This window comes from Narcine bancroftii, chromosome 2 (genome assembly GCF_036971445.1).
Source record: "Narcine bancroftii isolate sNarBan1 chromosome 2, sNarBan1.hap1, whole genome shotgun sequence".
Classification (NCBI taxonomy): domain Eukaryota; kingdom Metazoa; phylum Chordata; class Chondrichthyes; order Torpediniformes; family Narcinidae; genus Narcine; species Narcine bancroftii.
The window spans coordinates 36,978,297-37,001,419 of record NC_091470.1 but is presented as its reverse complement, the minus strand read 5'-3'; the positions used below and the strand labels follow the sequence as shown (position 1 = coordinate 37,001,419).

At 39.1% G+C, this 23,123-nt stretch overlaps 1 protein-coding gene across 8 annotated transcripts in view; it reads left to right on the top strand.

Annotated features, from left to right (window-relative positions):
* The window catches only part of lrrc9 (leucine rich repeat containing 9), a 168,586-nt gene that overhangs the window by 27,711 nt on the left and 117,752 nt on the right, over positions 1-23,123 (top strand). For all 8 annotated transcript variants that reach the window (XR_011351144.1, XM_069916304.1, XM_069916303.1 and 5 more), the window contains 5 exons: positions 1,281-1,436; positions 11,321-11,538; positions 12,691-12,822; positions 18,465-18,644; positions 20,166-20,283. Coding sequence is in view for 7 of the 8 variants with exons in the window: in XM_069916304.1 (XP_069772405.1) it covers positions 1,281-1,436; positions 11,321-11,538; positions 12,691-12,822; positions 18,465-18,644; positions 20,166-20,283 (804 nt within the window). In the remaining variant the exon portion in view is untranslated. The remainder of the gene's footprint in view (positions 1-1,280; positions 1,437-11,320; positions 11,539-12,690; positions 12,823-18,464; positions 18,645-20,165; positions 20,284-23,123) is intronic.

Here is a 23,123-nt window from a genome sequence, read left to right as displayed (position 1 = left end):
ACCTATCTTTGTATCATCTGCAAACAGCCACAAAGCCATTTATTTCACAATTCAAATCATTAACATACAACGTTAAAAAGGCATGGCCCCAGCACTAACCCCTGTGGAACACCACAGATAATTAATAGACAACCAGAGCAGGATTCCTTTATTCCCTTGTTCAAAGAAAATATGCAATTTGGCTGATATTTATAGCAACTAATAATATTTCAGAAATTGCCATGAATTGCAAGAATTACATGGATCTGAGCATTATTGGCAAAGCCAGCATTTACTGACCAAGCCCAATTGATTCCACTTAAAGTACTTATCAGCTGTGCTAGATCTAAAACAGGGGTCCCCAAATATTTTAGACTATTGACCCTTTCATGGAATACTTGATACCTTGTCGACCCCCAGGCATAGAATCCCAGCAGTGGGCATGTGCTGGACAGTGGTGAAGGGGATGGTGACTGGTGGGAATGCTGGATGGTGGAGGTGGCAGCACTGGACTGGGAGGGTGCTACCAAACATGCAAAGAACACACATCTTTTTTCTATGCTCAGTCCGTCCTTCCATTCGCTCTTAACTTATTCAAAGGCTGAAGTCAAATATAACATGGTGGACACCAAGGCCCACTCTCACAAGATGTTGGACACAACTACTTTCCATTGCAAAAATTCAATTGACCCCTCCCCCTGTCATCATTATTGACCCTCTTTTGACCCCCCCCTAGCATTTATTAACCCCTTGGATATTCCCATCAACCCCCAGGGGTCGATATCGACCACTTTGGAGACCCATGGTCTAAAATGACATCCAAAGGCAGTAAATTGACTAAGGCAGGAGATAGTTTTTGGTGCTCCTAAATTTATTGCGTTGTTTGTCAAATTTCCAACTATTTTAGTTAAACAAGAAAATCTGCAAATGCTGGAGTAAGTGCAATACACAAATGTGCTGGAGAAACCCAGTAGGTCACTGGATCCATAGTTTAGCTGATGTATAATATTAAACTCCTACAAAACAAATGCTTTGTAAATTTGATCATAACATTTGAATTCCTGTTTTTTTAGGAAATTGTGTTATTGCAGTTATACAATTCAAAAGGCATGACTTGATCATCTTTCTTTGGTGGGGAAGAAAACTAAAGCATAAAATAACAATATTTCTAAATGTAGTTTCATATTAGATATCAGAATAAAAACAGTATGTAAGAAAGAATGTAAAAATATCATCCTTAAATGTCTGTGAATTAGTTGAATCAAAATGAAAAAATACATATTATTTTGTTTTTCTTTCAGTCCACTGTGATGAAAAAAACTATGTATTACAGCATGCGTGTGAAAACCATCCATTACCAACTTGCTGAAATTATAGAAACGCTGCAGAAACAACGGAGTTATTTGCAGGAAGTACCATTGGAACAAATAAAAACCATCAACTTTGTCATTAAAAGTGTAAGTGCACTGATTACAGTGGTTGATCACCTTAAAATGTCATCTTCAGCAAAGGATATCTTTTGTCCTTGCATGACGTACAAAAAGACTGGTTTTCTGTTCCTTTTGGTGATCCAGGGTAAATAACACAAAAATTGCTCCCTTTTTGAACTTGGTGAAAGTATCACAAAAGTGAAATTCAGCAGTCTGTAAAACTAAATGTTTAATTGCATAAAGTTAAACATCCTTTTAACTATTTACAATAAAACTCCAATACCTTTATCTAACTATGTATTTGGAAATTAGCATCAGAATTTTATGATTTACTTTATCTAGCATCAGGGAATGCAGGAACCAGGGCCTTGGTTCCTACATTCCCTTCTGAAAATACAGAAAATGGACAATGTTCTTGGAAAATTTATTATTATTTTATTAAATCTGTGCAGCATCTCAAGAAGGCAAATTAATGTGTGTGGGCTATTAAGGAACAACATCCAATAGTTCAGAAAATCTGTTAGTCTGAAATTAAAGTCCCTTAGGCCAAATGATAAGGTTTCTACTGTATTCTCTCTTGAGATTACTTGATTTGGGGGACTTGGAATTTTAACATTGCAGTCAGGTTGGACACACGTTTTCCAATATTCTGGATGCAGCCAGAAATTAAGAGTTAAAATGTGAAAATCTGCAAGCAAATCAGCTCATTCAGCCTGATAATTAATTTCCTTCATATCTGTGTTTTCTCAATCATAAATTGAGAATACTCCAGTAGAGCTACTCAATCAATTCAGCAAAGACTCTATTCAAATTTGCCTCTTCTTTTAAATCCCTTCCGGCCTGAACACCCAGGACCGGAAGTGGCACCACCCCATACCTACTACTTACCTGAAGGGTGCGTGGCTTAAAGTAAAGATGATAGGAGATAACACGCCATCTTGTAGGTGAGTGCCTAACTCCCTATGTGCTGCGATTTAGCCTGCAGCACTGCACGACCTTTAGGCCAGGTAAGTGAGTGGTGATTAGTCCCGTGGCACTGCGCTGTTATTCGGCCCACTGCACAGGCAATGGTTCAACCCACTGTGTTTTGTCCCAACTCGCCCCACTACACCACCCTCCATATCCCCAGAATCGTCACCCAAGGGATGAACCAGCTGCATGTGTCTTAGGCAGATGCCCTCGTCTCCTAAGCTGTGCGCAGTGAATAGGGGTAGTAGGTTCCACATGTGCTGGCCTATAATAAACAGTTGAGAATGTCTCCCAATGTCTAAAGTGTACACAACCCCATCCCTTTTGATCATGCAGAAAGGGCCATCATACGGTCGATTCAATGGTGTTAATGATGTTCCTGGGGCCTGTCTACACATGAACACAAAGTCAGTGTTGAGGAGGGCTGGAAGCACATCCTGTTTGGAGGGTCCATGCCAGTTGGTTGGAACTGGTTTTATTATTGTGACGTGGTGTCGAAGCTGCCTAAGCACATCCAGATCGAAAGTGCAGAACTCTTACGAGAAGTGAATGTCACCTGGAACTGAGAAAACTGAATCGTAAATCATTTCTGCAGACGACGCTAGCATGTCTTCCTTCGGGAAGACAGAATCTCTCAGAATTCTCTGAGAATTCTCTCAGCAGAATCCATGGCAACTCATCTACCCAGTTGGGCCCAGTGACTCGGGCTTTGCGTGCGATCTTGAGTTGCCGGTGGAAATGTTTCACAAGACCATTGGATTGCGGGTGGTACGTTGAAGTGTGATGCAGTTGTGTGCTACAAAAGCACGCAAGGGCAGGCATAACATGGAGATGAATTTCACTTTGTGGTCTGAGGTGACGTGTGTGGGAACTCCAAATCTTGAGATCCAGTTGGCAATGAACCCTTTAGTTCATGTCTCAGCATCACTGGATGGCATTGGGATGGCCTCTGGCCATCGCATGAATCAGACTATGACCGTGAGGATGTCTCTCATATTCTGAGACACTGGCAGGGGTCCGACCAGGTCTATATATACACATGTTCAAAACATCGGCGCACTGCTGGGAAAGACTGGAGAGGTGCTTTGGTGTACCACTATATTTTGGAAGTTTGACATTGGCTACGTGACTGGGCCCACTGCATAACATCTTTCTTAAGTCCATGCCATACATATTTGGTTGCCAAGGGCTTGATTGTTGCTCTGATAGAGGGATAGGACAGGTTGTGAACTTCGTCAAAAGACGCTGTCTCCAAGCAGACTTGACCTGCCCAGTTGTAGTGCCACATGTATGTCTAGGTTTTGTGATAACAGTTCTGTACATCCAAACATCCGGGTCCACGGCCTGTGCATTTGCCAAGTCAGAGATATCGACATCTCCTTAGATATGATGTGCTGCCAATCTGGACAGAGCGTCAGTGACCAGATTGTTTTTTCCTGAAACAATGCACATCTGTAATGAACTCTGAAATGTATGAAAAGTGGCGTTGCCGTCTGGCCAACCACTGGTCCGATATCTTGCTAAGGGCAAAAGTGAGTGGCTTATGGTCTGAGAAAGCAGTGAAATGGCGGTCCTCCAAAATGTATTGGAAGACACGGTTGCAGCGGTTGCAAGGGAAAATTGGTTGGTTGGGGTTGGGTGTTGGGTTTTTCCTCCTTTGTCTTTTGACAGCGAGGTGGGCTCTGCAGTCTTCATCAAAGGAGGTTGCTGCCCGCTGAACTGTAAGCTATTAAAAGCACGTTTGTACTCCTCACTTGTCTCTCAGTGCAATTTTAATAGCTTATCTTTGAAGTAGGATAGAAGCCCTGTTGAAGCCAGGCATGCTTCTGGTTGACCCTCTGTCCCCAGAGGCCCTGGAGGAATTCGCCTACTAGTTGGAGTGCTTCCAGGCCTACTTGATAGCCACATAAGTCGTCTTCAACTCCAATAGTCTCCAGAGATCTGCATTTCTCTCTTGAGTTGACCCCAAGGGGTTTGCTGTCATCAGAGACTGTGCTACTTACAAGTCTGCCATAGCAGGCTTGAATGCCTGCTAGAAAAGTCCTCAGAATGACATGGTGGTGAGGCACCGGCTCCCTCAACATGGGCAGCATCCAGATGAGTCGCTGGATAATTGTGTCTTTGAACTGTAGACCCTGACTAGAAAATGCCACTAGGAAGTGGCCATGACCCAAGTGAGAGAGGAGGAGACACCCTCGTGAAAGGAATGAGGTTGAGGTACATGAGGCAGCGACTGCTAGAGTTGGGGAAGAAAGACTTGGCCAGCACCTTGGAAATGGCAAAAGCACTCAAACAGGCCTAACTAGGACCTGATGACCTCACGGGTGAAAGCAACGCCTTTTCAGAGGACCAAGTCATTGGGGTGCCAGCAGCCCCCACAATCCCAGTGCCAACTTCTGCGGCCACGCACAATTGTGGATGCTACTTCTATGGACAGGCCCAGCACCCCTGTGCCCAATGCCCCTCAAAGGACATCATGTGTTCAGGATGGAGTAAGCGAGAGCACTGGTAGAAGGTCTGCAGGGCTAACGGGGACCCAAAGAGGGTGACTGCATGTGTGAACCCCGAATCGGTGTTCGATCTATGCCAATGTCCAGAAGGACCGGCCTCAGCCTCTCTCCATGCTGCTCGCACCCAACATCTTGCTGTGCCTTGTGGTGAGACCCGCCACCGGAAGTGAAGCATTGCGGAAAGCAATGGCGGACATCTTGCCATACCTCATGGTCAACACCATCTTGTCTGCTCACGAGCCAAGAGGAGAAAGTCAACATCAGCATGGGGAACAACAGGATTTCCGGACCACTGGCATTGGTTGTCCTGGATCATGCACACCTCACCAATTGAATAGCTCGATGATGGAGGTGAGGGTAAAAGGACACTTCACTGATTGCTTGATAGATAATGACTTCACTGACAGCTTTATAAACTCTGTGACTGCTCTGTGGTGAAAATTAAAAGTGTACCCGATGGACTATCATATTTTCCTAGCTTTGCACTCGCACTCGGCGACAATCTAAGGGTACATCTAACTGTAAAAAGGAGGGGGGGGATTTTTGTAAGTTCCGATTGTATGCACTGAAGGATTTGTGTTCTTCTGTGTTTCTGGGCCTGGACTTCCTGTGTCACCCTAAAAGCGTGACTCTGGTCTGCTTTCTCCAATCACAGTGTGGAATGGAGGGTCCCAAAAGCCGGACACCACACGCGGTCTCTCCATCCTAAATATTGATTTCCCCCCTCCCCCCCCCCCCCCCCCACTGTTTCTGAACGAGACTCCCAATTGCAAACCAATATCCACAAAGAACAGGCGATACACTGCGGGGGATCAGGATTTTATAAAAGCCAAGACACAGCGGCTGCTCAAAGAAAATATCATTGAGTCTAGCAACATGGATAACCCAGGTGGTAGTCGTAAAAGGGGAAGAAAAATCCAGGCTATTGATTGACTATAGCCAAACAATTAATCATTTCACACACCTGGATGTATTCTTCCTCCCTTGAATTTCAGATACGGTAAACAAAATCGTACAGTATTGGGTCTATTTGAAAGCTGTATACCTTCAGTTACCGATCCATTCCAAGGACTGCCCCTACATTTGAGGTAGACGAATGGCTTTATCAGTTCCGGAGAGTCCTTTTTGGCATCACTAATGGGGTCTCGGTCTTCCAGAGATAGATAAAATTGTCGACCAATACAGGTTGAAAGCCACCTTCCCTTACCTCAAAAATGTCACCATTTGTGGACACTCTCTGGAAGACCACGACGCCAACGTCCAGAAGTTTCTCCACGCGGCCAAGGCCCTGAATCTCATGTACAACTCCAGTAAGTGCGTGTTCTGGACTAAACATCTGGCGAACCTGGGCTATGTGGTGGAGAATGGCATCATTGGCCCTGACCCTGATTGAATGTGCCCCCATTAGACCTAATCCTAAAGACCATGAAGGCCTGGGCTTCTTCTCTTACTACATCCAGTGGGTCCCTCACTATGCAGATAAAGTCCACCCTCTCTGAAAATCAACCTCCTTCCCATTATTGGCCAAAGCCCAGGCGGCTTTCGACTAGATTCGGAGCTACATTGCCAAGGCCACCATACATGTGGTGGACAAGAATGTACCTTTCCAAGTAGAAAGCGATGCCTCTGACGTAGCTCTGGCCGTTACCCTTAACCAGGTGGGCAAGCCGGTTTCCTTTTTCTCCTGGACCCTGCAAGGCCACAAGCTTCAGAACGAGAAAGAGGCTCAAGCCATTGTAGAAGCCATCAGACACTGGAGGCAGAAAATTTACACTGCTCTCCAAGAAGCAATCTGTGGCATTTATGTTTAATAATACAAAAAGGGGTAAAATAAAGAATGTTAAGATCGCAAAGTGGAAGATTGAACTCTCCACTTATAATTATGACATACAGGCCAGGTACTCTCAATGAACCTCGAGATGCCCTGTCAAGAGGAAGCTGTGCCTCTGCACATACCAGCCAATTGCAGTCACTGTGCGATGAGCTTTGCCACCTGCACATCACTCATATGGCTCATTTCATCAAGGCACGCAACCTGCCCTACACCATTGAGTATATCTGGGAAATGACCAGTCCTGCCAGGTCTGCATAGAGTGGAATCCACACTTCTACCGCCCTGACAAAGCACACCTGATAAAGACATCCCACCCCTCCGTGTCGATTTCAAGGGTCCCCTCCCTTCCACCAACAGAAATGTGTACTTTCTCAACATTATTGATGAGTATTCACATTTTCCATTCACCGTCCCCTGCCCAGACATGACCAGCACCATGGTCATCAGGGCTTTGCACTCTATTTTCACCTGTTTGGGGTATCCCAGCTATATCCATAGCGACTAGGGCTCATCATTTATGAGTGAAGAGCTACGCCGGTATCTGCTCATAAGAGGCATTGCTTCAAACAGGATGATTAGCAAGAATCCCCAGGGGAATGGACAATTTTAAAAAAGAGAATGCAACTGCATGGAAAGCCATGAAATTGGCTCTCCGGTCCAAAGGCCTTCAAGACTCTCACTGGCAAGAAGTCCTACCCACGACGCTCCACTCTATAAGGTCGCTCCTCTGCACTGTGACCAGTGCAGCTCCTCATGTGCTTATGTTCACATTCCAGAGGAAATGCACATCCAGGACTACTCTCCCGGCTTGGCTAATGGCACCAGGGCCACTCCTGCTGAAAAAGCAAGCGAGGAGGAGCAAGACAGACCCCTGATTGAGAAGGTGCACCTGCTGCACACCAACCCAACGTATGCCTATATGGCATACTCTGATGGCAGACACTGTATCAATCAGAGACCTGGCCCCCTTGGAACTGAAGATCTGATGTCTCCAATGAGCCAGGAACTACGGAGTACCCCACCCAGGGTTCCGGAGGGCACTGCTCGGGAAGTGGTCCAATCCACTCTGTGACCAGAGCTGAAAGCTCTTTTCCACCATGGGTCCAGGAAGTTGAGGAAGCCCAAAGTTGTCCAGTACTGAGGCTCTCAACCAGAATAACTAAATCCCCTGACAAACATAACTTGTGAAACTATTAATTTTTTTTGAATGAATGATCTCTGATTTTCACCCTCGGATTCTATTCTGAAGGAAGAGGTGAATGCAGTGAACAGGAATTCACTATCTGTGTATTGTTCTGATGGCTGGCTCCTCCCTTGGCTCTACCCTCACCTACCCCAATATAAATCCTGGTTTTCCCACCTTACCTCAGATTCACCGAGGACTATTGGTCTACTGGTCATTGATTGTAAGCTATTAAAAGTGTGTTGGTACTTCTCACTTGTCTCTGAGTGCAATTAGTTGCATTACAAGAGGTTTTGTAAATAGACCAGTAGATACCTCCTACATTGTACAAAAAAATGATTCAGTTCAAAAGTGCAGAGCTATGGAGAGAGGACAGTTTGCGTAAAGCAAAGGTAGCATAATTTTATTATTTTGGAGTTCAATGTTTGGAAAGAAATTGTCCATTTTCTCAGCAGCTACTTTTAGGATACAGTAAAATCCCTGTTATCTGGAATTCAAGGAAATGGCCACCTCAAGCAACTGGCAAAAAATTGTGGAAAATAAACAGGTTTAAAAAAAATTATAAAATTAGCGCATCTCAGTGTTAGTTTGCCAATCAAGCAATGTCAAGCAACCAGAAAATTCAATTATCCGGTATCTACCAATTCCTATAGGAGATCGATATCAAAGATTTTACTGTATTAGGATAAAAGCTATCTGAGGCAGGGAGGCTTGCAACCTTTTGCCCTTTTAGTTTCCCTAATATCATTTTCCTATGCTATTTTATTCCTTTCCCAGCATTATTCAGTATCTCCAAGATGTTTTTCGAATCTTCTGTCATGAAGACTAATGAAAAATATTTGTTTAATCCCATTGCTATTTCCTTGCTCCCCATAATTATTTCCAAACTTCATTCTCCAAAGGGCCATGTACTCACTTGAATTTCTTTCATCTTTTTTATATATTTATTGTCCACTTTCCTATTCCTCATGAGTTTGCTTTCATCATTTATTTTTTCTCTATTATCTTTCCTGTATTCTAAATGTATCCCAGTCTTCAGGTTAAAAATTATCTCTCTTACAACCTTATACCCCTCTTAATTCCCTAGGTTGATTATGATTGATTCATCATTCCTTAAAATCTTTCCTCCTTACCAGCATATAATTTTGCAGAGTATCATAAATTACCTCCTTGAATGTCTGACATTGCTTTCATACTATTCTTCCTGCTAATCTGTCCATTCATTCTACTAATATCAACTCTGTAATTCCATTTATTTAAATTAAACATAGTTGTTTCCAATTCAGGTTTCTCACTCACAAATTAATAGGACATTCTTTCATACTATGATTACTACTTCCAAGGAGATTGTTTACTTTGAAGTCATTTATTTCATGTGGCTCATTATTCACTACCATATCAGAGGTAACTTTTTTCTCCATAATGGCTCCGTGATGTATTTATTATTCTAGACAACAATCCTTCTTTTGCACTTTATGAATTTGTTCTTGTTGTAACACTTTCCAATTTCATTATTCGTGAAATGTATTAGGACATTTGATAATGAAAACATCCAGATTCCTAATTTTTTCAGACTCTTGACTGGATCTTTGTGCACTCTCTTTTGTAACTACATTTTTTCTATTCTCTACACTATGTTTTTACACTTACTCCATACACTGCGGTATATGACTATTGTTACACCACTCTTGACACATTATCTATTTATTTATGGATAAATGGATTGTGTAATAGCACACAAAACAAAGCTTCTTGCTGTATTTTGTAACAAGTAAACAATTAATAAGAAAAGAACAGCACAAGAACAATCCCTTTTGCCCACCATGTTTGTGCCAAACATCATTTCAAACCTAATGCCAAATTAGACTAAATCTCTTCTAGCTCTCATAATCCATTCCCTTCATATTCATGCATCAATCTAAAATGCTCTAAGTCCTTGCAGATTAGAGCCACCTATAATTATTGCACAGCTGTTTTTACATGCCTAGTTATTTGTTGTGATGAAAGACACTGCTACTGGCAATTTTCTCTCGCTGCATTTTGCTTCCATCCAGTTAGAATCAACATTATCTGAGCTGTGATCATCTCTCACATCCTACTTATTAAGAGTGATAACGACCACCTTTTTCTTTCTATATGTCCTTCCTAAAAGTGACATATCCTGAAATATTATTTTCCAGCTTTGACTCCCCTTGTAACCATGCCTCCATAATGGCTATCAGGTCATATTTGTTTAGCTATACTTATGTCATTAGTTTTACTTTTCCCTTTCCAGTTTCCCTCTGGCTCCTTTACCCCAGCTCTGCATTCACAGACCCAAACCATCCTCCCCCAATCACTTCTCACTTTTCCATTCTCCTGGCCTCTTCTTCATATCCAATAATCACCTTCCGTCTGTTGGTCTGTATTCCTCTCCCTGACATTTCTTTTATTCAGGCACATGCCTGCTTTTACTCATACCTTGAAGGAGGGCTCAGTCACAAAATGTTGGTAATATATCTTTACCTCCTATGGATGCTGTGAGACCTACTGAGATCCTCCAACATTTCTGTGATTTTACCACAATCATAGCATCTGCTGATGTTCGTGTTTCACTTCTGTCATTAGTTAATCCACCAGCTTCAACCATTAAGCTATGTACTAAGGCTCTATTCATTTCATTTCAAATTCATTTCTTTCCTGACTATGAGATGGTTTACTTGTATAAATCTTTAAGAAAGTTAAAACATTGTAATGATATTGAAGAGCAGTTTGCCATACCAATATTGAATTGCTGTAATTATGTAATCTACTATTTTATAGTTAAAGAAGAGAGCATTTATTCTCTGTCATAGTTTACAATTTTTCCCATTAAGTCTTGACCGCTATTCATCTTGTTGGATGTTGCTCCAATTTTAGATCTTTTATGTCTTTCACCTTTCCTGATTGTAAAAGTGCTATACTTTCTTTCCAATTAATTCAATTCCAGAAATAACTTCTATTTAGTTTATAATATGGGCATTCATTTTTTAAAAATTTTAGGCATACAGCATGGTAACAGGCCCATTTGGCCCACGAGGCCATAATGCCCAATTACACCCAACTGCCCTACACCCCCTGTACATTTTGAAAAGTGGAAGGAAACCAGAACACCTGGACATTGGCACTGTAACAACATTGTGTTAACTGCTTCCTTAACCATATGTTCTTTGGCACTAATCAGACAGTGAAGAAACATGTAGCTAATTGGTGATCGACTTAATAATTGTAATTGTGTAAAATTGTACCAATGTTTTGGAGTTTAAGGTATGGTCATTTAGACCTTGAATCAAGAATTTAACCTGTTGACTGCTACATTTTAAACAAGTCACTAAAATTGATGGAAATTTGACAAGCAATGTAATAAATAGATAACGAGCCAACATTCTTGAAACAGCTAGAATCTGAATTGACAATATTACAAGTGAGCAAAAGGCAAAATTTTGTGGCAACCTCTCTGAATGGTTTGAAGAATACAGGTGAGATGGAAGAAATGCATGGCAGTGGCTGTTCTGTTAAGAGAACTACGGAAGATTCTAATTCAGAAGAGAAAATTTCTCAAAAATTGGATGCTCTGAAGAAAAGACTAACGTTTTGGAACCTGAGGTTGGATGAGTGAGTAAACTGGTTTTTGATGCATCTTTATTCTAAAGTATTATTCTTTAACTTCTGAAGCTATGTCTTAATGATAGATGACCATAACTTCCTTGTGAAAGTATAAAACATAATTAAATAACCCAATAATATTCCAATAAAACCAATATTATATCCAAATGCATTCCAGAGTGAAACAGAAAGCAAGGAGACATCTATTGTGATGCCATATAAAGAGTTGCATTAGAAAAGCAATGTAGAAGGCAGAGACAAACAGAGAATTGTGCTATAGTGAGGGAAGTGCAGATGAACTGCAGACAGGTTAGTGCTATAGTATTGGTGATGGAGGAGAAGCGCTTGCTGAAGAGCTATCAGGGCTATGGAGTTGGAGTGAGGTGAGGAAGATTGGGGGCCCTTTTTGAAGATTAGTGAGCAGTTGGTGATCATGCAGACTTTTGTGTCAAGGATCAAGGCTAACATTGAGAGGTGAAAAATATGAGAAAGTGGGAATGTGAGAGGGAAAGTTTAAAATGACCTGGAGAGCACCACATGGAGGATAGTGTGTCTATGGAACAAGCTGCCAGAGGAAGTGATGGAGCCAAGTACAATCATAACATTTGAAAGTTATTTAGTCTGGTACCTTGATAGGAGAGGTTTAGAGATGTGGCTTTAACACAGGCAAATGGGACTAGCTTGGTTAATCAACATGGTCGGCATGGACAAGTTGGACTAAAGGGCTTGTTTGCTTGCTGTAAAACTCTGTGACTCCAAATTTAGAAATTGAGCTCTCCATTGGAGGCTTCAGCACATTGGAGGATAGTGGCATTCAAAGTCTTGTGTTACAAATGGATCTTGGAATGAGAGGAATCAGGGTTGAGATAGATGGGAAAGAGTCCGAAGCAATGTTTGGGTGATATAAGTTCCTTTGTCACAAAAAAACCTAGTTCTCTGTAAGCGGACTATCATTGATTGCCTTTTGCTTCCTGTAGATGTTCGTGACCTGCTGAGTTCACTAGCACTTTGTGCATTGCATTAATGGCTTAATTGAATTTTTTTGAAATGCAATATGTGAGACTGTGTAAAAATAAATGATATAAATAATATATCATTATCATCTTTTACCATTATTCAGTTTATTATATAAAATCATTAAATTAATGTTTCTCTCCACAGAATTGAGGCAGGCTATGAAATAGAAGTGAAGACAGCAACTGAATTTTTCAATTTGAGTATTCTGTTTCTATTAATTGAACTGGAAACGGTGGGAAATATTCGTTTTGAAAAAGGCACTCCCTCTGACATGTGGTATGGTGACAGCTACAAAATACATAGTAAAATATCTTGCATTCCTTTATGGCCATCAAATTTAAAATATTATTTGGAAATGTAACAACTAAATTAATGAACAGGTCATTCCAAATCTTGCAAACTTGGGTAAAGATACTCTATCAGCAAAAATATTTGGTTATATTCTGACAGTTTGATTTCACATTTAATGAGATACAATTGCATGTAATTCCTATCACTAAGTCAACCATAATATTCATGGATATGTGGTTGATAGAAAATCTCCAGCTCTGTTCTCCTCTCAGGACTTCACATAACTGACTTCCATGCCTGTATGTTGAAATGCAAGTCAGAGACGATAAAGCGAGCAGGCACAACAAATGAATAAATTTCTACAATGATGAGGATTAATATTCACAAAAATTTTTCTGAGGTTGAAAAGCCATAAGAAAATCCATAAGGTACCTTCAGCTTCAATCGATCTGGCCAGGGAAACCCAGTCGAGACTCACAGATTAGCAGAACAGGAACTCTTATAAACAGTTTATTTTAAACTGATAATGAACTACAAATAATTTAAATGCAGGCACTACAAAAAAAAATTACCAACGAGTATATAATGTAAAATACTATACCTACTCTACAATATGAGCTTTGCATCCTCTACTTTAGTCCTAAATTGTAACCCCTGGCATCCCTTTACCTCCACCAGTGGTCAATACGACTGGCAGTTCTCTTACAAGCTACTCTTTCATCAATCATTATTATTAATTCACATTTAGATTATTTTAGAAAGAACACACCCTGTGATCACTTGGAATACTTTGTCAAAAAATCCTTGCAAGTTGCTTCCTCATACTTTGGGTTCTCTGTCTATATAATCCAAAAAGCACTCCCATGATAATCTGATTGGCACCTATTGCACTATCTCTATCTTGTTTGCCTCTTACATGCCATGCATTGTCCAATAGAGGAATGTTTGTTTGAGGGTCTTTCCAGTGGTACTTTTTTGCTCTTTTCTCAGTATTGACAGCACTTTCAAGTTCTATCAATCATATCAGCCACAATAGCTTGCAAATGGCAGCTGAGTTAGTGCTGGCAAATTGTGATGTCATGAGGAAATTCCTGTGCATCTGCTGCCACTTGTATGTGGTGATGTGATCATGTAGAGGGTGTTTGGCTTCCCCTTTTTGCCATTCCTTTTCTTGTTGTTTGGCTACAGTTATTCAGAAGTCCTCTGGTGCAGACTTTTGAGGATGTACAGCCTATTGAAATTTTTGGCCGCTGATGGTAATAATTCTGCAGCTGACCTCTCACACAGAGCAGATTTCCCTTTTACTTGGGCAGAGCATTCTTGTACTAGGTAAGCATCCTCAGTACTGAAAGGAGGAGCAGAAATTTTCCAGTTACACATTCCAAATGACAGTGTTTTGGCACTGACTTCTCACCTCATTGTGACTCTTTCTAAAAAAAAAGGTGCAGTTCGGGATTGCTTCGAGATGTTTATGCACTGAATGGAATCAGTCCCTTTGCAGTTCACATTTAGCTTTTTATTCCATGTATTAAACAGATGAATGAGATTGATTTGTCATTTACTTAATTTTGGTTGAGGTTGATTTGCAGCATGAAAGTTAGTTAGACTAACCAGTCCAGCTATTGTGTTATGATTCACCTGGGTTGCTTGAGCTGCTATTGTAAAGTTATCACCATAGATAAAACATGTATGTTTAGCTGACTTAATTTTCATTCATGTAAATGTGAAAGAGTAGGGGGCAGGTGCACTTCCTTGGAGTAAGGCATTGATTTGGAAGTCCCAATGCATTTGCTTATCTCTGTTATGGCCTTGGGAGTATTTTTTAATTGCTGATTCTGCTATTGCCTTTTGGCAGGTAAAAATTAAAATTCAAGAAAATATGCTAGTTCTGCCATCCAAAAAAAACCTAGGTCTTTGAAAATCATTCTTCAAGACTTTGATAGCATACACATCCCAATTCTGATAAACAATGATTGAAAACAGGTTGGGGAAGCAAAAAAAAAATCAAATTTCTGCTCCTCCTCATGTGATTTAAGTACTGAGGATGCTTGCCTAGTTCAAGAATGCTCTGTCCGTGTAAAAGGGAAATCCGCTTTGTGTGAGATGACAGCTGCACAATTATTACCAGCAGCGTCAGCAAAAAATTCCATCGTCAAAAGTCTGCACTGGAAGACTTCCAAAAAAAATCTACACCTATCCACCCCAAAATTCATGCTGACTTCTTATTAATTACCAGTGCTAGCTCCTATTTAATTACAATTTAATTTTATGAGTGGCTCATATTAGTTCCAACTAGCAGCTGCTGGTCAAAGTTACCTGCATATATTAAAAAGAAGATTTCTGGCTAACCCTATGGTGAAAGTTATTCTGGACATTTTGCAGGTTTCTGAACCGATGGGTGATTATTGGTAAGTGTCGTCTCCCAAATCTTCTGACATAATACTGAACAACTCAGTAAATACAAAGAGTATTTATGAAGCAACCAGAAAACCACACAATATTAAGAGACCATAGGAGATTTCAGAAACAATGTTCAAAGAGGTTGGGAATTAAATTACCCACTATCGTCCATGTGGTAAACCACTGTTATGTACAATTGTCTGGTCAAGCACACCTATCGGCCATTTGTACCTGTGTCTCCTGTATAAAGGTGGCTGTTCCACAGCCCCCTCCTCAGTGCAGGACACTTGAACAATATGGATGTCCCATTGTTCTTAAATGAATAAAACCCAATAATGCCTACATGGCATACCGTGATAGACATGAAGACACTGACTGTGTCAGGGACTTGGCTCCCTCAGGGGCCCTGGAGATCACTGCTGATCACCGCACACACCCCTCACCTTGAACACACACTATGCACACCACGACCCCTGGTACCCTATCTCTACCCCGAGGGAAGATGCACTGGACTCATCAGCGCTTATCCACCAGCACAACACTGATGAGTGCATACATGTATCCAGGACAGTGCAGGAGGCTACAAACAGGTCAGAATGTGAGATAAGAATGAAAAAGACATGATTGGAAACTCAAGAACACCTTCACAGACTGAGCAGAGCATCTGCCCAGACTGCCTTTGATTTTATTTCCAAAGTAAAGGAGACCACACGCTGAATGCCAGATGTTATGCCCTAAATTGTAAGAAGTGCAGGTGAATTACTATTTTACCTCCTAAGGCTGTCCTCCATGGTTGAATAGGAAGTGTCATAAGAAAAAGAATGATTGGTGGAAGTAGCAGAGGGAATTAACCTTTCTGAATGCTGAAAGACGTGCTGGGTAGTGAATCTCATTAAAGGTTGCAGAAATTATGGAGGCTGTTATGCAGAATATGGAAACTGGAAGGGGGAGGATAGAAAGGACAAGGGGAACCCAAAGCACAGTCTGACTAGAAGGAGAAGAGGTAATATTGAGTTCTCTTTATACCTCTGACTGTGTCTCAGATAATTCAGTGTGGTGCTCGGAAAACAATCTAGTATTGAATTACTTGAAGATGAAAGAGCTCATAATGGATTTCAGGAGCTAGTATGGCCCTAGCTCCATTGTATATTAATGGGATTGTGTGGAAATGGTCACGACGTTTAAGTTTCTGGAACGTATTTGACTGAGGATCTTTCTTGGACTATTAATACCACCACTGTAGCCAAGAAGGCACATCAATGTCTCCATTTCCTGAGAATTCTTAGGAAGATCAATATACAGGAGAAGTTATTAGTGTCCTTCTATCACTGCTCTATTGAAAGTGTGCTGACTTACTACATTAATGTGTGCTGTGCCAGCTGTACAGCAGCAGATAAGAGGGATCTTTAGAAGATTATCAATGCAGCCCAGAAGATCATTGGGTGCTCCTTGTCCTCTTTGGAGGATTTATTTTGATCTTGCGATATCAGGAAGGCAGCTAATAACCTTAAGGACTTTACTCACCCACACCATCATTTGTTTGACCTATTGCCCATGGGTAGATGATATAGGTCCATTAAATCACAGGCAAACAGACACAAGAACAATTTTTATCTCTGAGCCATTTGAGAATTAAACTCTGCCAATTAGTGTATTTTTGTATTGTTTTAAAGCTACTTTTTTTTCTTGTTTTTCATATCCTCTTGTATGTTGTATTTGTGAATACCGTAGGTTGCGTTTATTTACACAGTTGACCTTTATTAGTTACTGACATCTGATTTTTGTTTAAAGATAGCTTTTGGGTATAGCTTGGTTGTTTATCATTAATAGTTCAGCCACTTTTTTTCAATTATATATAAAATATTGGTTCAGACAATAATTAGTTTTTGAACTTTGAACTTTTAACATTTTGACATTTTTTTCCACGTGTGATACTTGTGTTTTCCCACTGTTTTCATTGCATTTGGCTGAAAAAGTGTTTATGTCCAGATTAGCAATCAAAAAAATAAACACCAGAAAGGATATTTTTTTAAAAGGTTCTCCCAGTAGTTGGCCAAAATGAATGTAAAAAGAATTTTTCCAAGTTCCTGATGTTTGGTGAAACCTCATGGATGCTGTAGAATACAAAATGAAAATAGTTTTTATGAAATAATTATAGATTATCTGGAACAAGGTTTGTGCATGTATAATTTATTTAAGATTATTCAGTTGAGGTGCTCATTATTTTTAGAGAAAATGGGGATTTTACTTTTCTAAATTGTCAAGAAGAATTATTCACTAACACTAGTCAAAGATGGGAAGTAGATTTGAATAAAAAAATTATGAATGTGATTGGATTGAGTATGAAAAGTACAATAAATGTGAGGTTCAGTCTGATACAATACAATTTTATTCATCAGTTATATTTGACACCTCAAAAGTTTTAAAAAATTGAACGAGGCCTTTCCGGATTTATGCTTTAGATGTGGACAAGAAATTGGTACATTTTTGCATTCTACTTTGCAGTGTCCTGAAATTAAACCTTTTTGTTTAGAAATAGGAAATATATTGAAACAAATAATGGGGATTAAATTCCCACAGGATTCAATTTTATTTTTTATTGAATGATGTTAGAAGTGTTAAACTTAAATTTAAATTGAATGTGTATTAAAAGAAATTTGTTCAAATTGCTTTAGCAATAGCAAGAAAATGTATCACCATAACTTGGAAGTCTAATACAGATTTGAGTATAGAAAGATGGCACATGGAAGTTTGGAGTTGTATACCACTTGAGAAAATAACTTATAATTTAAAAGATAAATACTATATATTTTGGAATATATAGTTCCCATATGTACAAAATGTGGGTGTGAGTATTTAAATGAAGCTCTGACATTCCCTTTCTCCTTAAGTTCTCAGTACAGTAAAAGAAACCTTAAAGTAATAAACGCTTCTGTTGAGGATCTCTTGGATGCTTTTTTTCTCTTTAGCAAGGGGTTAGAGGGGAAGAGGGGTATATAGGGTAAATTTCTTTATTCTTTCTTTTTTTTATATACACCACATGTATTTGGATTTATAAATAAAATTTTTAAAAAAGAATTATTTACCAATGCTTCAAATTTAGATTTAAAATAGTCTGCACTCCGTGGTTTTTGTTATTGTTATATAGTCTGCATAAGGAAACTTTCATCCATGATTCATTCAAAGAAATTGGATATAAATGAATGTATTATTCTTTCTTATGACAGGTTCAATTCTTGTTATGATGTAATGTTATCACGATTTTGTGCATGGGATTTCAAAAGGCTTGGAGTGACAGGTTTAAAAATAAATCGCATAATCAGAGTTCATAATCGAATTCTCAGGCTGAAATATGAGGAAAAAATCCATTCTATTTTATGCAAAGAAGGATCTTCATATAAATCAGAGTGAGTTACTTGAATGATATGTTCCTAACAGTTTTATTACACATGTAATCCAATCTGTTGATTATTGAGAAGTCATTTTAACTTAGACATTGCAACAAATTGCAATGTAAGACTTTTAAGAAAAAAATTGCATTCGTATAGCATCTTTCATATACTTGCACTATCTTAAAACTTTCTGGATGAACAAATAATTTTGATATATCATCATAATTGTAATACAAATAAGCATATGATACATTTTTATCAATAATCAATATTCTTAAATTAAATTGTCCACATCTGAATATTTTAATTAGTGGCTTTATAATCTGATGGCTTAATTTCACAGAATTATGATAATATTTCTTAAGAACAGAACAAATAACAATCATTTCATGGAAGTGAGATTGAGTGTCTGGGACTGTACTCATTGGAGTTTAGAAGAATGAGAGGGGATCTTATAGAAACATAAGATTCTGAAAGATAAGATAGAGGTAGGTAAGTTGTTTACATTGATGGGGGAGATCAGAAGTAGGGGACATAAACTCAAGATTCAGGGTAGTAGATTTAGGATGGAGATGAGGAGGAAATGCTTTTCCCAGTGGGTGGTGAATCTAGAATTTGCTGCCCATTGAAGCAGTGGAGGCGACCTCAGTACCTGTATTTAAGAAAAGTACAAATAGATTTTTACAGAGTAAGGGAATTATGGGATATGAGGAAAAGGCAGGTAGATGGAGATGAAGTAAAACAAAAGTCTGCAGATACCTTGGTTGAAGCAAAAACTCAATGCTGAGAAACTCAGCTGGTCAAATAGTGTACTTTATACAGCAAAGATAAAGATATATAACCAGTGTTTTGGACTTGAGCCCTTCATCAAGGTGGAGATGAGCCTATCATCAGATCAGCCATGATCACATTGAATGGCGGAGCAGGCTCGAAGGGCAGTATGGCCTACTCCTGCTCCTATTTCTTATGTTCTTGTGTTCTAAGTGGATCTCCTTTGACTTTGCTGATGACAAGCTGCTGATATGGTGTCTTAACTGTTGTTATTTTCTACTTGCCTTCTTTGTTTCCATGGATGATCTGCTGAGTTCTTCCAGCACTTTTGTTTATTCAAGTTCTCCAGCATCTGGAGTCTTCATGTTTAATAACTGTTTTCTACTTGTTACTGCTTCTGTCTTTTATTGCCATATTCTGGTTGTGCTTAACTTATTCTCATTTTCTCTTTTCTCACCTCTTTTACTGTTTTTTTAAAAATCTTTTTTACATTATTAATTCATAGCAGGCAGTTTTGGGGTATAATATGTGGAAATGGTGACTACAAAGAAAGAAAACTTCACAGAGAATATTATAAAAATACCTAAAACTCTTTTACCTTCCAGCAATGACCTGATGTAATTGAAGTATTAACTAAAATACTAATTTAGTGAACATTCAATAACTGTGTAACTATGTTTGGCATGTTGTTGTGTATTATGTGTTAATCATGTCCTTAGAGTAGACACATTCTATCCTTTAATTAATAATTATATCTTTATTTAGAAACTACAAAAAGATGCTTGAATACCTGTTTTATATATTTGATCCAAAAATACCTACTGGAAAGAATGAACTTCTATATATTCTTGAGGATGGCTTCAGAAAAGCTGAAGTATATAAGGTATGCGATATTTTACTGAATTAAATAAGACATAAAATTTCAGTTCACTACAATTTGAAGAGAAAAAACGTGGTTTTAAAGGAACTATACCCCAAAAATGTTTTCTCTTGAAGACTTTTGGTCCAAATAGCTTGTTTCTCAGCTGCTGTTTGATGGTGGTTTGATGTGGTTATTCTTTTTATATCAATTTCTGTTCTCTAACAAAATCATTTTGAGTGTTCTCTATTAATTATCCAAATATATTTGATGTACAGCACTCTGTTTAACGATGTTACATTTTTGGAAATGTTATGAGCCCAGAAGACCCCAAAATCCAGCAGCAACTGATATTCATCAAGACAAATGGTTACTTAAACAAAAGTTGCTTTTAATTTCTTTAAACATGAAAACAGAATCACACTTTAACTTATCACTATTAATTTAACTAACCTAACCTAGCCCCCCCCTCAAATTCTAAGCGCATGTGTATAAAATGTGTATGTAAGTTCACAAAAGTTATTTGATTCATAATCCAATCACATTTCTCATTCCTCCAAGTTCACTGGTTGCAGGCAATTCTTATACTGTTCCCAGAATTAACATTTATGAATTTCACCAGGATTTGGTGTTTGAAAGATAAATGGTTCCAACTCAGGAAGGCTCTTGTCAGTTTGCAGAGAGAGATTTGTTGTTCCAGGACACAAACTGATCCCTTTTAATCAGCCACATCAGTGTCTTGCCGAAGAAACTTGTCCCATCAGTGTTTTCGAGATGATAACGTCTTTCTTTCAGGTCATCACAGAGTTCCTTTTTGTTTCTCTTATTTCAAGTGAAACATTAGGCAGCCAGTCCTCTCCTCTTGCATGGACCACAAGGGCGTTGACCAGGCTGAACTAAGCACTCACAACCTGTCTTCCAAATGAGGTTTTTCCACAAGCTTTCCAGCTTGTCCTATTCCAGTCCCAGCTGTTCCTGCTGACAGTAGCACTGCAAAACTGAATTTTCTCTCTCTCCAAGAAAAAAACCTGTTTTAATCTCTCTGCTTGCAAAACCACATGACCCTCTTAGAACAGCAAGCTGTACTCAAGACAGCCTGCGGCTCTGAACTATTCCTCTAATCTCTTTCATCTGATGCTTTGCAAAACAACAATCCATTAGTGAAGTCTCTTGGACACTCACCGAAGTTGTTGCAAAGGCCCCCAGGAGCTGCCCTGTCTGATTTGAGCAGAGCTCCAGTAAATGAGATCTGTTTCAAAGTGTTTTATGTGACCTACACTAAAGAACCTTCCGCAATTTATCTCTGAAAAGCATACCTATACACAATACAAACACAACATAATCTGTCACAGAAGTGATTTTTTTCTGTATTGGAATGATCAATTATCATGATCAATTTCTATCAAATTGTGCCATTCCATAAATTTTACCTGAAATTTTAATCACAATTCACTTTTGTGTGCCTGATACAATTTTGCCAAGCTAGAGCAGTCCCATCCCACTTGCAGTGTTACCTGATCTCTTTCTCTCCTGGCCTGGATCTTCTGACTGTAGTCTTCTATCTATCTGTACATTCTCCACCATGCTATAAGCAACCACATCTGATTATTGACCAGATTTCAGCTCCTGTGCAGATATATAACTACCGACTCTCTCTCCAACTCTCCCAGACTCCATATTGGTTCCTAGTAGCACATTTTAAAATGATGCTTTACTGACCTTTTGTCAGAAATCTAGCTTATGTATTTTTTCTTTGACATTAATACTCCAAGTTCAAATATTATTATAGGAATACAAAAATATCAATTTATTTTCATTATATGGTGCCTAGAACTGCAATAAGAATTCCAGGTATGGTCTAACTTAGGCTCTGCACTGTAGCTTATCCTCTGTCAGCTTGTACTCTAGTCCTTTAGAGATAAAAGCCAGCAATATTTTTAGCTCTTATGATTATTTTACATGTACAAATTTGAGAATGACACAAAATTGGGTGATGCCATAAGAATCACCATGATGTAGGTTATTAATATATGGCCAAAATTGTAGAATAAAAATGAGATCATTTGGAACTAAAATCAGTACCCATTGCAAATGGCAAAATGGTGCAGATCCCGCAAACAAATAAAGAATCATAGAAGCTAAAGTACTGCATGCCTTTATATTTAAATGGATACAGTACAGTTCAAGGCATAGGTTATACATATCAACACACAGATAGAAGCAGCCTGAGGCGATTTTGCTCTCAGCTAATGTGCACAATACATCAAGCCTAGAATCTTAACAATGGTTTTGATGCCCTCATTTTCAGACAGTCTACATTTATGACACTACAGTAAACCAAAAATGTTAGTGGCCAACTCAAGGATTTTACTAATGATAGCTTTGCTCCTGTAACCTGAGTTCCACCTAAATAGATATGGCAACATGCAGGAAACAAATTTAATTTTGTCACTCAAAATGTGATAAAGCAGCTCAATGGAACTTTCAAAGAAAAGTTTGTAATACAAGAACTACATTGGAGAGACTCTGAAATACCCGACAGATGAGTTTATGATCTCACTGTCATGAGTGCTTGGGTCTTAATCCCAACTTTATTATGAGCAGGCCCAGTTCCCCATTAATGAACAGTCTCACTTCTAACACAAAGGCAAACCCAAAGCAAACATAAAATAAACATTATAAATCAATATATATCATATTCCAAGTAAATATAAATTAAGAATGTAAGAAACAGAAGATGGACTTTACAACGCAGCTACATGAGCCTGCCTCATTACTCAATATGGTTGTAGCTGGTACTCTACCCCATGTCCACTTTCCAGCTCAGTTTAGTTAACACTTCATTTTGTTATGCCCAAAAGTCA